Below are 12,871 nucleotides of genomic sequence, written 5' to 3' on the forward strand. Positions count from 1 at the left end.
AGCTAATGAAACTTAAGCCAATGGGACCCAAACTTGTGAGCCTCCTCCCAGGAGAGGCATGGGCATTTTGTATTTTCAACATCATCTTCTTTTTCTTTTTTTTTTTTTTAAGATTTATTTATTTATGCATACAAGAGCTGGGGTACAGGCCAGAGATGCAGGGGTTGAGTGGACTCACCAGAGACAGAGTGGGGAACAGAACAGGCAGACTGGCTGAAATACACTGCTAAGGGGAGCAGCGGGCAAGACAGGAGAGGTCTGCTGCGCCATATGGGTTGCTCCCTGGCTGGCTGGGGATCGAACTCCTGCTGCAGAGGCTGAATATTGCTTCATAATGCAATGCTTAACCCCTTGCGCCACCAGGGAGGCCCATCTTCTTTTTCTTAAAGAGGACCCCCCAAATTGCACAAGGTTGGCACCTGACAAAACTTGGATCCACCATACACCGCATAGAAAATTTCTAAAATGTCTCTTACAGCATTTCTCTTAGGATGCCCTGTACCCAAGTTATTCACGTATAAATGTCTTGGGTTCTGAAATCTGCGCTACTCAAAGGGTTGGCATGAAGTCATTCTTATCTTTGAATCCTCCCCATAAGCCCTGTCTTCAGACATGTTAGGTGCCAGCTCAGCAAATGTTTTTAAATTAAATGCAACAAAATCCCTCATAAGGAAGAAAACTAGAGTTGGGGAGAGCACACTCAACCATGAAAAAAATACACAGAGGCTGCTATAATGTACAGGAAGGTGGGCACAGGGTCCAGAACTGTACTTCTTGGGTTCAGTTCTTATCTCTACCATTCATTGGTAGTGGAATTTGACAAGTTACTTAACCTCTCCAAGCCTCTCCTCAGCACTGAAGTGAGGACCAACCTCACACAGCCGTTGTGAGGTTTAAATGAGATAATACAAATAAAACACTTTAGAAGTTTTTCAGTCATCCTTGCTAGCTTTGTACATGTTCAGAGAGGTGGTTTCTGAATCTCAAGGCCTCAACTTTCTCTTCTCCACACCAGTCCCCTATCTCCTACCTAACCCCACCCAGACTCATCCACTCCAGCCCAAAAGACCCGCAAACTACCCTCTTAATCCTCACACTTCATTGCTGAACTGCGGAAGCAAAGGAGGAGACAAGAGCCATGAAACCCAAGTCGAGGAGTGAGCTGATGGCGCCTGGCATGAAAATTGGAGGACAGAGCTAGAAGGCATCAGCATGTGATGAACAGGCAAGTGAGGGCCGAGGGGGATGGAAGGTAGGAGAAAGACATGAGGAAGTCTGAAAGAAAACACAAGACCTGGTGACTGAAAAGATGCGTAAGGGAAAAGGAGGGGTACAAGGGCGTACCTCTGGGCCTGGAAACATCTCACTGTCAATCAGAGGAAAGGTGCTTTTAATTTCCGTTACCAGTTCCAGCTTAGAGGAAAATTGTTTCTACCTCCACGCTACTGACAGGAGAATTCAAATCTCTCAAACATATGCTTCATTACTCCGCTATCAGGTAGTGCAACTCAGTGAGACAGAAAGAGGAGGAGGAACATATGTTTTCACAAAGTAAACAAATCCCAGTGGGGGAAGGGTGGGGAGTGATCACTCTAGGTCAAAGTGGTATTTTTTCTGGAAGCTTCTAGAGGGCAGGGACAATGTTGCTTTGTTGGGCCCACTAGTGAGCAGTTGGGCAGCAATGTTTAATATGCATAATCCCTACACCTCACGATTGGCCCCGGAACAGTCTCCACTCACACACTGGGTCACCTTTCTAAGCTCTTTATTAAACAGTTCTCAGTCTAATGACTGACTTTTCTAGATCAATAAGAGGGCACAGGAGAGGTTTATAATTCCCCCAGCCTCTAGCTCTACTAAAGCCACAGAATTTTGAAACCTAACAGGATCCAAAAGTTCTTAGTTTAAAAGCAAAATGACATTAAACACCCTGTTTCCAATTGTTTTTCCAATAGCACTAATAATTAAAGGATCACATTTTTTTAAACTTTGTAACTAAGATATCTCTTTGAGTCAGCACCATAAAAGCACACTAATTAAAGCCAGCATCTTCTGGGCTGTGATGAGAAATTCGCCCTCTTATAATGGGATTACTAGAGCTTTGCTGTACAGATGAGTGGTTTGATTAATAATTTACATTTTTGAGGATATATAACCTCACTCATGGTCATGGTTTACGTTCCTAAAATTCTTCTATTCAGGTTAATGTTTTCATAGTTAGCCCTAGTGAATGAATTAAGCTCTGATTAGACATCAGTGTAATTCTTCTCTCCTGTACATTATTGTCAAAGAAAAAAAGGGTTGTGACAGAATGGCTGGTAGTCTGAGTTGCGGACTCAGTGGGGCTCAGCCTGCACAGAGCTGGAACATGGGCAGGACAACTGTCGGCCTAATCAAGGAGGGAAAAAAATTGTGAAATGGAGAAAAATTGTTCAGTAGTCACTTAAAACCCACACTACATTATAAAAACTAAATTAACAAATGATTGAATCTCAAAAACATGTTTATCAACATTCAAGCAATTACTTACTCACATATTAACTGTGAAGGAAAAAAGCTTTGCTTGAATAATGTCCCTAAACAGTTATTTCAAGCAGAAATGATGGCAGAAATTGCTCTAAGTTGATGGAAAAGGGCGCTGTAACCAAGGTCAATTTTATTTAGGGCGAGTGGGAGAGACAGAAATCTGACAGAGGGAAAAAATGGGGGTAGAACTGCCAAGAGCCGATGGAAACAAAAAACAAGCAAAAGGAAAAGCTTCCCCTATACCCCGCCCCATTCTGAGAGGTCTTTTCATTGCCTCAGCAGAGAGTGGGTACCAGAAGCCTTGAAAAGCTGCGTGACGATGAACTGGAGATCTCTAGACTTGGGCCTGTCTTTGCCTTCTTTCTGCCGTGATAGTGCGGGACAGAAAGTTCAGTGAAAATATGGCCTCAACATAACATACCCTTCCTGATCTAGCCATTTGTGTGCGTGAAATATACCTGATAAGCTGAAGAAAGGACTGCTCCTGGCAGTAATGACATTTCAAACAGCAGAGCATCACATCTAAGATGGCACAAAATAAACCCTTCTTTCAAAGGGTCCTTTGCCTAAGTGCTCCCTGTCACCCATGCACTGGAGCTGTCTGAATATCATCTGTAAGCAGCCGAAGTTGAAGAACCTCATAAACTCCAACTTTGTCTAAGGGCTATCTGGAATGGCAACCAGCATTTAACCGCCATCACCTGGGTGAAAATGGACCACATGTATGAGTCATCTATGTAATCATGCATATGTGGCTTTACAGTTTTCAGGTCAGTTAACAGTTAACCATCTTCAGGTTAACATACATTAACTTTATGAAGTAGGCAGGATGGAAATTCATATCCCCATTTTACAGATGAGAAAACTGAGCCTATTAGGGTCTAAATAACCATCCGAAGTCATAAAGCTTATAAATACAGCCAGATTTAGAACTTAAGAGCTCCTGATTCCAAGTCCAGTGTTTCTTCCACTGCCTTTTAAGCACCAAAAATACTTTTAGCCATTTAAAATGGAAATTTTTTTAAGATTTATTCATTTATTTATACAAGAACTAGGGTACAGGCCAGATGTGCAGGAGGGTGAAAGGATTCACCAGAGACAGAGCGGGGAACAGAACAGGCAGACTGACAAAATACACTGCTGAGGGGAGCAGTAGGTGTGACAGGAGAGGTCTGCCACGCCATGTGGGACCCTCGCTGGCCAGCCAGGATCAAACTGGCACTGCAGAGGCTGCAGACAGCTTCACAGCACGGCACTCAACCGCCTGTGCCACCAGGGGAGGTCCTAAAATGGAAATATTAAGAAAAGAATAGCAAACATCTGACCTTTCCTTATCGATTCACAACCATGAGCATCAATAGTTGGACCCACTATGAAACAAGCCTACTATAATCCCTGAGGCATATAGGGACCTACTCCTCTACTAAATGTCCCCAAGTGGCACACTTGGGAGGTCCTGAGCACACTTCATTGCCTTCACCACTGTTGCTTGCAACTTCTTGCTGCTCAGATATACCTCCCATGGGCAGTCTTCCATTATCCTCGTAGTCAACTGCCTATTTACTACTGGCTAGAAAATGGGAAAAGCAAACTTGTAGAGACTGTACATAAATTTAGAACAGTAGTAGGTTCGGAATAAGGACCCAAGGAAGTCACAGATCAGTCAACAACACGAGCAGGAGCTTCATGGTACCTCAGGTACACAAAGGTGTTTTCTGCTTAACTATTATTTTACCCCTCAAAAAAAGAGAGTTCAAGTTATAGGATAGGCAGCTTCCAGAAAACTTCCAGAAAAGCAAAGCATTGGTGTGTTGTCCGTTCTCACTCAAAGTCAGTGGAAGCTTGAAAAGACTGGGATCATCTACCTACAGAGAAGACCTGGACATACCCCAAATAGCTCCTGAGATTGGCTGGAAAGTTACAATGAAATTTCACAAAGAGGGCCTCCCTGGTGGCGCAGGGGTTAAGATGCAACCTATAAAGCTGTCTGCAGCCACTGTAGCACAAGTTTGATCCCCAGCCAGGGAGCTACCCACATGGTGCAGCAGACCTCTCCTGACTCGCCCGCTTCTCCCCTCAGCAGTGTATTTCAGCAGATCCACCTGTTCTGCTCCCCACTCTGTCTCTGTTGAATCCTCTCACCCCCCACACCTCTGGCCTGTACCCCAGTTCTTGTATACATAAATAAATCTTTTAAAAATAAAATAAAATGTAATTAAAAAAACAAAAGAAATTTCACAAAGAAAACAGAACTCAAGGCTTGAAGGTTTGGAGGTGGTGGAGATAGGAAAAAAATAATTTAGAATTCTATTCCATTTTTCTTCTCAAGGACTAAAATCCTACAACTTCTTAATTCTTAATTTTTACCTCAAGCACAGTAAGAATAAGGAAAACCATGTCACACGACGGCTCAGAAAGAGCTGGGGCATCATTGAGTTTCCTCATCTGTAAAATGGAGATAATTACAGTATGAAACTCATAGGGCTGATGCAAAAATTAAATGAGATAATTATGTAAAAGTAAGTATCATATAGTAGGCACTTAATAAATTTTCACTATCATCATCATCATCATTATTATTAGGTAAGGAAGAAGAAAGAAAGAAAAGAAAATCCACTTTGAATGGAGTTTTTCCAAAAGAATTAATTAAGCAGAAACAAAAAACGACTGTGCTGCCCCATTTTACTAAGTACATCTAAGTAAATTAAATTTAGGAAACGAGGCAATGCAAAGATTGAAAATAAAGAACAACTTTTTTTAAATGCTTCAATCATTATCAAAACACCATTAGCAACAGAGCACTCCAACCACTGTAGCAAAGGGCCCCAGGCTCATTTATGAGGGCAAAGGCTTCCTGCAAACGAACACATAAAATCCAAATCGAGGCAGTAAGGATTGCTTGTGGAACTGTGCACATATTTACAGAAAACACTCACTGCTCAAATACCCCCAAAATGGACAAGTGATAGAATCTTAAAGAGATGGTGGGTCTAGGCCAAGATCAAGATGAGTTTCCTTCAACTCCATGTGGTGGAGAAAACAGTTCATAAAAGTCACCCTCATCAAATTCCACATGAGCCAAGTATCGGAGTGAACTCTTCAATAATTTAGTATAGCAGAATCGTGGGAAGGGGATATCTTCTGGGGGGGGGAGTGTGCCCCCAATTTCTTTTTTTTTTTTTTTAAGATTTATTTATTTATTTATTTATACAAGAACCAGGGTACAGGCCAGATGTGTGGAAGGGTGAGAGGATTCACCAGAGACAGAGCGGGGAACAGAACATGCAGATGGACGAAATACACTGCTGAGGGTAGCAGTGGGCGCAACAGGAGAGGTCTGCCACACCACGTGGGACCCTTGCTGGCCAGCTGGGAACAAACCAGCACTGCAGAGGCTGCAGACAGCTTCACAGTGCGGCGCTCAACCACCTGCACCACCAGGGGAAGACCCCCAATTTCAATTCATGGGAACAATAGTTTTAAGAAGAAAGAACTGGATGTTCTCTTTCTCTTTTTATGATTAATAGTAGATTATCATCATAGATAGCTCCCCAGCTTCAGTTTTATCTCTTCAAATGTGTGTTACAGAAAGGACTGGGGCAGTGACTCTACATGTGTGGTGAAGTGCCATGGTTTATGGTATTATGGGGTTATTTTTTCTAAATATGAGGCGGGACAAGGAGAATGTAAGAACATAAAGAATGAGTTCCAGGCAAGGGAAACTAGGACACCTGCATGACAGACGTCATTTAGTCATCAACATTAACTGTGCTAGGGTTGTCCTCTTGTCCCTGTTCTTTTGTCCCTACAATTTGAGAAATAAGAAAATATGCATATTTCATGTGTGTGTGTGTAGGAGACAAGAGAGAGCGAAGGAGAAGATACAAGTAGGAGCAGCTTCCACCCTTACCCCTGCTCCACCCAAGCACTGTTCAACTCCCATGCTACATAGAGCAGCCATATCTGGAAGCTAATATAATCAAAATCTTGCCAGAGCTTTCTTTCTCTCCTATTCTTGTGCCACTGCAGGCCTAGAAAACACAATATACAAAATGTAGGACTCAACAGAGATGTGAGTGTCAATGCCCAAGGTCCTCAGATGGACAGTCTCCTCAGCGCCTCTGCCGCACCAAGGCCAGTGAGGTCCCTACCACCACCTCAAACAGGCAATGGAAGTGAAATGACACCTGTGGGCCTGGTTACTGGGAATGAAACAAATCAAAAAACATTCTATTCTTAAAACACACACTCACACACCCCCTGACGCCCCAAAGAGTAAGACTGAGCTCTCTGCTTCAACCCAGTTCTCGTGTCACATCACTTATCACCCCACTTTCAGCCAGCAGATCGGCTCCAAAACCAATCTAAAAAGTACATGAATGGTACATGTATTTTTAAAATCAGCTTAAATTATTCATTCAATTGCCAAATTGTTAGTCTCAACAAACTCTTCACAAGAGTCTGACTGCATAAATAGGTTAACAAATACGTCAAGCTTATATATATTGTACTTCATATAATCAGCCCAACACCCCCCTGAGGCTCTGACCCAAGAAGCTATTGTGAATGTATGCTTTATTAGCTAATTTGAATAATTTTCTTAGCTAATTCTACGAATTTCATTACAATGTATGAAATAAGCTATAATCAACCCACCTAGCAATTCAAAGAAGTTAATTCTTATAAAGGTGCCATACATCTAGAGATTTGGAATGTCAAGTAGTGAGACGTGTTCTTTTTTGATCTGGCCCCAATGCTGTCTTTGTGGGACAAGAATAAAGCAGTTCATTCTATCTGCTTAAGGAAGGACAGAAGCCCCAATATCCATCATTTAATTTTTCTTCCCAGGAGGCAGCATAGGGAGATTGTTAAAAAGCACTGGCTCTAAGACCAAGACCACCTGGGTTCAAATCCTACTTTTACCATTTAATCATTGCAGGAGCTTGGGCGGTTACTTAACCCTGCTGTGGCTTGGGTGTTCATCCATAAAATGGAGGTACTACGACTAATACTCCATGGGGCTTACCGTGAGGGTTAAGTGAGTTAATCTATATAAAGCACTGAAATTAATATATGTAAATATATGTGAATTAATATATGTCAAGCACATAGTGCTATATAAGTGCCTGCTGTCACCACTGCCGCCACCACGATCATCATCATTAGCTGGGTCTTTGTATCAAGAGGATACTCCCCACCCCGCTGTGACAGCCCTACAAGTTCACAAGGAGAATGTCATTTCCTACCATTTTTGCAATGCAACAACAGCTTCTTCTGCAGTCACCAGGGTGTAACAAGGAGTAAGACTCACAAAGAGAGAAGAGGAAATCACTCACACAAGTGACAAAATGTCAAGCCAGTTTCTCCCTCTTAAATGGAAATGGCCCCAGTGGTCAGAATGAGTTCATGCATGCTTCACAAATATCTAACTTATTTGTTTTTTCAACAAGTCTTGATGGGCTAGTGGGGAGCTCTCTCTGCATGGATTTGCAGTCTTTACATACAGGTGAAAAAAATGTGGACAACGGGTATTTGAAAATACCCACCTTTCCAAAAACTAAATGAAGGTTCTGGAAAATATGTTTTTCCTTAACCAGAGTCTCTCACTAAGTGGTTTTTATATATCAAGCATTAATGCAAGAATGGTAATTTATAAATTAGACTTAGCATTTGAAAGGCCAGTGCCCAAATAATGATGCCATTGAGCTGCATATCTAAAAATGAGCCCCAGAACTCACCTTGGAAAACCGCAGCATTCTGGATAATTAAGAACTTGAGCTCCATACTTGCAGACTGAAGCAGTTGTTCCATGTTCAGTCGTGCTGTTAGTTGGTATTTTTCTTCCATCTTTCTTGAGCAGCACGTTGGGCCCTTGGGGAGACATACTTGCAAATCTGATCCTGAAACAAACAAGTTTTTCATGTTTCAGTAAGCAGAATGACTCACACACGCACACACACACACAGACAAGGCAAACGGTAAAAAAAAAAAAATGCATTTTTTTAAAAAAGAAAGTAAAAATCATTCAAAATTAGTGTTATCTTAAATTATCCCTATTTTCTGCCAATTATCCTTATGACTGATTCTTTTTGAATAAACCATCAGAAATAATTGCCTAGGTTTGACTCAAATTCTGCATAAACTAATTTATATTACCATGCAAACGTCATTGAGCACCAATATTTAATTTGTCTATTAAAAGATAAATCTTCACTCCCACAATTTTTTTTCTTGATTACAATTTATGGATGAGAACACAACCAAGAAGCAATTTCCAAAATTCCAGTTATGATTTTCTAATGAAATGTTTTTTTCTGGCCAAGCAATGTTGCTTTTGGGGATAAATGATTGAAACATCAATACTGTATCAAAGCTATGTTGCTGTTTTAGATAAAGGTCCATGGTAAGATTCACAGAGGAAACATTCAGAGAACAATATTACCAATTAGGCAATCACCAAAATCCCTTACCAACTCCAACATTCTATACCACACATGTTGACCTCATCTTGTCCTCTGAACTCGAGTTACTTCATCACTAAGTTCCTTAAGATGCAGGTGCAGAAAGCCCTTTATTGTTGTCTCCAAAATCAGGATATCAGAACCTCTTCTCAATTGTCCAATGTGACCCTTTCTGCATCCCTCAGTTCACCAAACCCTTCTGCTCAAAACTCTCCTCCTCCCTTGTTTTAATGTATCTACAGTCCTCCGCACCCCAAACACACACGCCCCCCACACACCTACTGTTATGGCCCACATTTCTGCTTCCTCCTCTTTCACCTATCATTTAAGTATCATTGACGCTCTCCATTCTATATCACCCCCCCAGATGATCTTATCTAAATCCATGTGAAAGCTATATTTCTCTTTTTTTATGAGATTGTGTTGGTTTACAACACTGTTTATGATTCACAGGTACAGGTTCACACCACCTCAGAAGTATGTTACCAAACCACACCCACCACCAAGGTACCCACAGTCCCCCGCCATAGTCGATTGGTCCTCTTCTACCTTTTTGCTCTCCAGCCTCCCTCACCCCTTTCCTGAGCCCCAAAAGCCCACATTTTCTACTATTCTATGGGAAATTTAAATTCAGCATACCCAACTGAACCCAATACACACACACACACACACACACAGACACACAAGTCCATTTCTTGTGTTCTATTTCTCACACTCAGATAATGATCTTCATCTAAGTTTCCCAATGATAGAAGTTTTGGTCATTCTCAGATTTTCGTTGGTGACTCAACACACTTCTGCATCCATGGAAGTCATCAGCATATATGTGACTGACAAGTGAAGCCATTGAGAGCAGACAGGAGTCATTCAACAAATAATTATTGGGCACAGTGACAAGCACTATGGATATAGTAGAATACAAAGTCCCTGCCCTTATAGAGCTTATGCTCTGAGAGATAACAATTAACATATTTCCATTTCTATATCTGTATTTATATAAAAATATCAAGTTGTGATAAGTGTTACAGAGACTATAAAATAAAAAAAAAACTGGTATATACATACAATGGAACACTACTCAGTCATAAAAAGGAATGAATTATTGATAGATGCTACCACACAGATAAACTACGAAGAGAATATGCTGAGTGAAAGAAGCCACATCAAAAAATATATACTCTCGGGCCTCCCTGGTGGCGCAAGGGGTTAAGACACAACCTATGAAGCTATCTGAAGCCATTGCAGCACGAGTTTGATCCCCGGCCAGGGAGTTACCCACATGGTGCAGCAAACCTCTCCTGATTCGCCCACTGCTCCCCTCAGCAGAGTATTTGAGTCAATCTGGCTGTTCTGCTCCCCATTCTGCCTCTGGTCAATCCTCTCACCCCCACACCTCTGGCCTGTACCCCAGTTCTTGTATGCATAAATAAATCTAATATATATACACACACATACTCTCTCTCTCTCTCTCTCTCTCTCTCTCTCTCTCTCTGGTTCGATCTATATAAAAGTCTAGAAAATGAAAATCTATAGTTACAGAAGGCAGTTCAGTGGTTGCTGGGGGTGGGTACAGAGGGCAGGGAGGGGCTGGCAGGGAGGAATGATTACAAAGGAAGTAGGAAATTTGGGGGAGTAATGGATATGTTCATTATTTTGTGGCCATTATTTAATGGCTGTGTACATGTCAAAATTATCCAATTATACCCCTAAAATTTGTGCATTTATTGTACATCAATTACACTTTAATAAAGCTGTAATTTTTTTAACGTTTAAAAAACAAAGGAAGGGGGATAGGAAATGTGGTTGTGGGGACAATTCTATTTATATAAGGTTTAGGGAAGGCTTCCTTCATGAGGTGACATTTGAGGGAAGTGACATTTGAGGGAAGTGAAGGAGAGTTCCACGATTTTATTTCCTCCATGAATACTAGCAAATATTAGGGTTCAATGAATATTAAGTCCAATCTCCTTCCTCTTCTTACTCAAACTCTCACTCCAATAAGCACTTGTTGACCTCCTTCTGCAGTCCCCATGAGAATGTGCATCTCAAGACTCCTACTTTGGGGAGTGTGACTGACTAATGGCCCCAGCTTCTCTGTTCTGCATTCACCACCATGTTGAACACAGGCCACATCCCTAGAGGCCCCTCCCAGACAACAATTGAGTATGGCAAAGATGCTAAGTCTTGTGAGAAACAGGACTTTGCTGACAGGAATTTTGGTTTGAGGACTCCCCAATGACCTTGACAATACTCTCTTAAAACTGCACTGCAGTCTAAGATTCTTCCTACTCAACATTCTCTCCTCCACAGGGGTCACACATGAGCCACAATCTGATGGGTCTCTCATCATCTTTTAGTTCCCTGCATATTTTTCCTTCACAGATGTTTCCCCTTTAAATATCTTGTACCCCTAAGTGTCACATTGGCATTTACTGCTCAGAGGACCCAGTCTACCAGATCTTCTGTGTGCCAGGTTCTGTGCTATATAGTGAAGGCACAACTTTGAACTTTGCCCCAAGGAGCTCACTACCTGAAGGGGCTAAAAAGATATAAGTATCTATCAACAGTACAGAGTAAATGAGTGCAATAAAGGAACCCAGCTAGCTAGGATGATGGGATATAAGAATGACTCCCCCAGAACCCCATAAGTCCTTCATTAAATAAGGTTGGATAGCAAACATCAAATCTTACTGAAGAAAGGCTAGAGTATATTCAGACATTTTTGGACAGCTGTTCAACAACCAAGGTTTCAAAGAATGTAGGGGACTAGTTAGCCCTAAATAACTAGGGAAAAAGTGTATTACAGCATTTTATCTCCTTAGGAAGTTTAGTTAATCATGGCCTTAATGTATAGGCCCACATTTTCCTTCCCTAATTCCGGAATGAAATTCACCAACTTTTGCCTCATGTGACATCATGGTTGGATACCAGGATATTCACACACCCAGCTCCTCCACTCCCCCCCTCAAGGGAGCTGCTGACAAAAGTAGTAAAGGGGAACACAGATAATACATATCACCAAACCTAATCCAGCACTGAAATTTATAGTGTTGGATGGAAAGGTGATATTTAATGTGTCAAAATACAATTTGGGGTCTAGAGACACAGAGTTCAGATTTATCTCCTATAAATGTCAATCTCATATACAAGCCTTAAACCAATTTTAAATATGGTCTAAGCTCAAAGGCTTTTATGATTATGTTCAGAAAAAGAAAAAACAGAGTTAGTTCTAGCTCACTGTGTTCTTTGTACATGAGGTTACGAAATGTAATACTATTGCAGGAGTAGAAACTGATGCAGTTTACTGGACCAAGAAAGGAAAAAGTCCCCTTGGGGAAGAGTGCCTAATTTAGATTTAAACAAGGTTGGTTGAAATACATGTATAGAAATGAAAAATTCTATATAGCAGATACTCCAAGATATACCAAGTTCCTGTCCATTTAGCAAGGTTTTATGATTTTCATGGCAAACCAATGCCAAAGCAGTGTGTGTTTAAAATATCCGCAGTCGAGTAAGTTCATAAAATTAAATGTTATAGATAAAATCCTCTGTGTTTCTAAATTTCTATGGGTGATGACTTCCAGTTTTCAGGACTGGTGAGGTTTCTTTGGCTGGGTGACTGCTAGAACCGTGCTTACTCCCAGCAGCTCTAGCTAGTGAGAGTTCTAAAATAAGCAGACTCAGATCACTTCTCAGGGGAGTGTTATGAGTCGCTTCAATCTTAGAAGGTAACAAATTATCACTCAGTGTACCAACAGAAGCCCAGGAGTGTCTCTGTGAATTATCCTGACACCAGTTTTTCCTGTCTTTGAAATGATAATTCATAAAGCACCTTAGAGCTTACACATGTGTCCCTTCCCAAGTCATCACTGCATAAGCTCCTA

The 12,871-nt window shown here is 41.3% G+C and overlaps 1 protein-coding gene across 1 annotated transcript in view; it reads right to left on the reverse strand.

Moving 5' to 3' along the window:
• GPC3 (glypican 3) overlaps positions 1-12,871 on the reverse strand; it is a gene marked incomplete at both ends in the record, with an annotated part of 376,515 nt that overhangs the window by 336,239 nt on the left and 27,405 nt on the right. Inside the window, one exon of the mRNA XM_084258526.1 lies at positions 8,265-8,426. Coding sequence (XP_084114652.1) covers positions 8,265-8,426 — 162 coding nt within the window. The remainder of the gene's footprint in view (positions 1-8,264; positions 8,427-12,871) is intronic.

This window comes from Talpa europaea (genome assembly GCF_964194135.1).
Source record: "Talpa europaea genome assembly, chromosome: X".
NCBI classification, from domain to species: Eukaryota; Metazoa; Chordata; class Mammalia; order Eulipotyphla; family Talpidae; genus Talpa; species Talpa europaea.